The following is a 657-nucleotide window of genomic DNA, read 5'->3' as shown; positions in this document are numbered from 1 at the left end:
GTCTTCAATATCCAGTTCATCATCCGTTTTCGCCAACATTGCCTCGTGCAGCGAAAGGCGTTGCATGAACATTGTACAATCCGACACAGAGCCAGACTCGTGGTTCGACAGGTCAACAGCAAGCCCCGGGTATGCAACGGACACTTCAATCTTTAGACCATAGAGCTTGTGCTTACCAGAGTAGTTATGCTTAGCCTCGTCAAACCGTCCTGTGGGTCGGAAAGATGGCTGGAACTTGACGTCCGTGCAGTACAAGGCATAAGGGTAGTTGCGAAACATACGCCCTTTCTCCGCTTGAGAGCCCATGCTGACATGCTTGATGTAGTGCCCCGTCAGGACAGGCTCCACTGCTGCAAACACTCGGTGTACCATTTTCTCGAAGGTCGGAGCCTTCATACCAAAATCCGTAGCGTGTTTGTCCCAAGGCTCGCAGTACTTCAAGACTACAAGCGCCATGAAGAACGCATCCTTTGGGGAAACAAGACTCTTGCGTCCACGGCCCAGGGTCCACATTGGCACAAGCGTGGACTCAACGATGGCCCAAATGGCCTCGAACTCATTGGTGGTAAAGTTCATCATGGTCGTCAAGGACTCATCGCCGTTCAACTCGTAGTACGAGTCGATAACTGGTTGCGTCGAGTCGTTGGCTTCCTCGAC

The 657-nt window shown here is 52.1% G+C and overlaps 1 protein-coding gene across 1 annotated transcript in view; it reads right to left on the bottom strand.

Moving 5' to 3' along the window:
• The window catches only part of H310_14922 (hypothetical protein), a gene marked incomplete at both ends in the record, with an annotated part of 796 nt that extends 217 nt beyond the window's left edge, over positions 1-579 (bottom strand). Inside the window, one exon of the mRNA XM_008882896.1 lies at positions 78-579. Coding sequence (XP_008881118.1) covers positions 78-579 — 502 coding nt within the window. The remainder of the gene's footprint in view (positions 1-77) is intronic.
• Between the last annotated feature and the right edge of the window lie 78 nt (positions 580-657).

This window comes from Aphanomyces invadans (assembly GCF_000520115.1).
Source record: "Aphanomyces invadans strain NJM9701 unplaced genomic scaffold supercont1.106, whole genome shotgun sequence".
Lineage (NCBI taxonomy): Eukaryota > Oomycota > Saprolegniomycetes > Saprolegniales > Verrucalvaceae > Aphanomyces > Aphanomyces invadans.
This window is presented reverse-complemented; position numbering and strand designations above follow the sequence as displayed.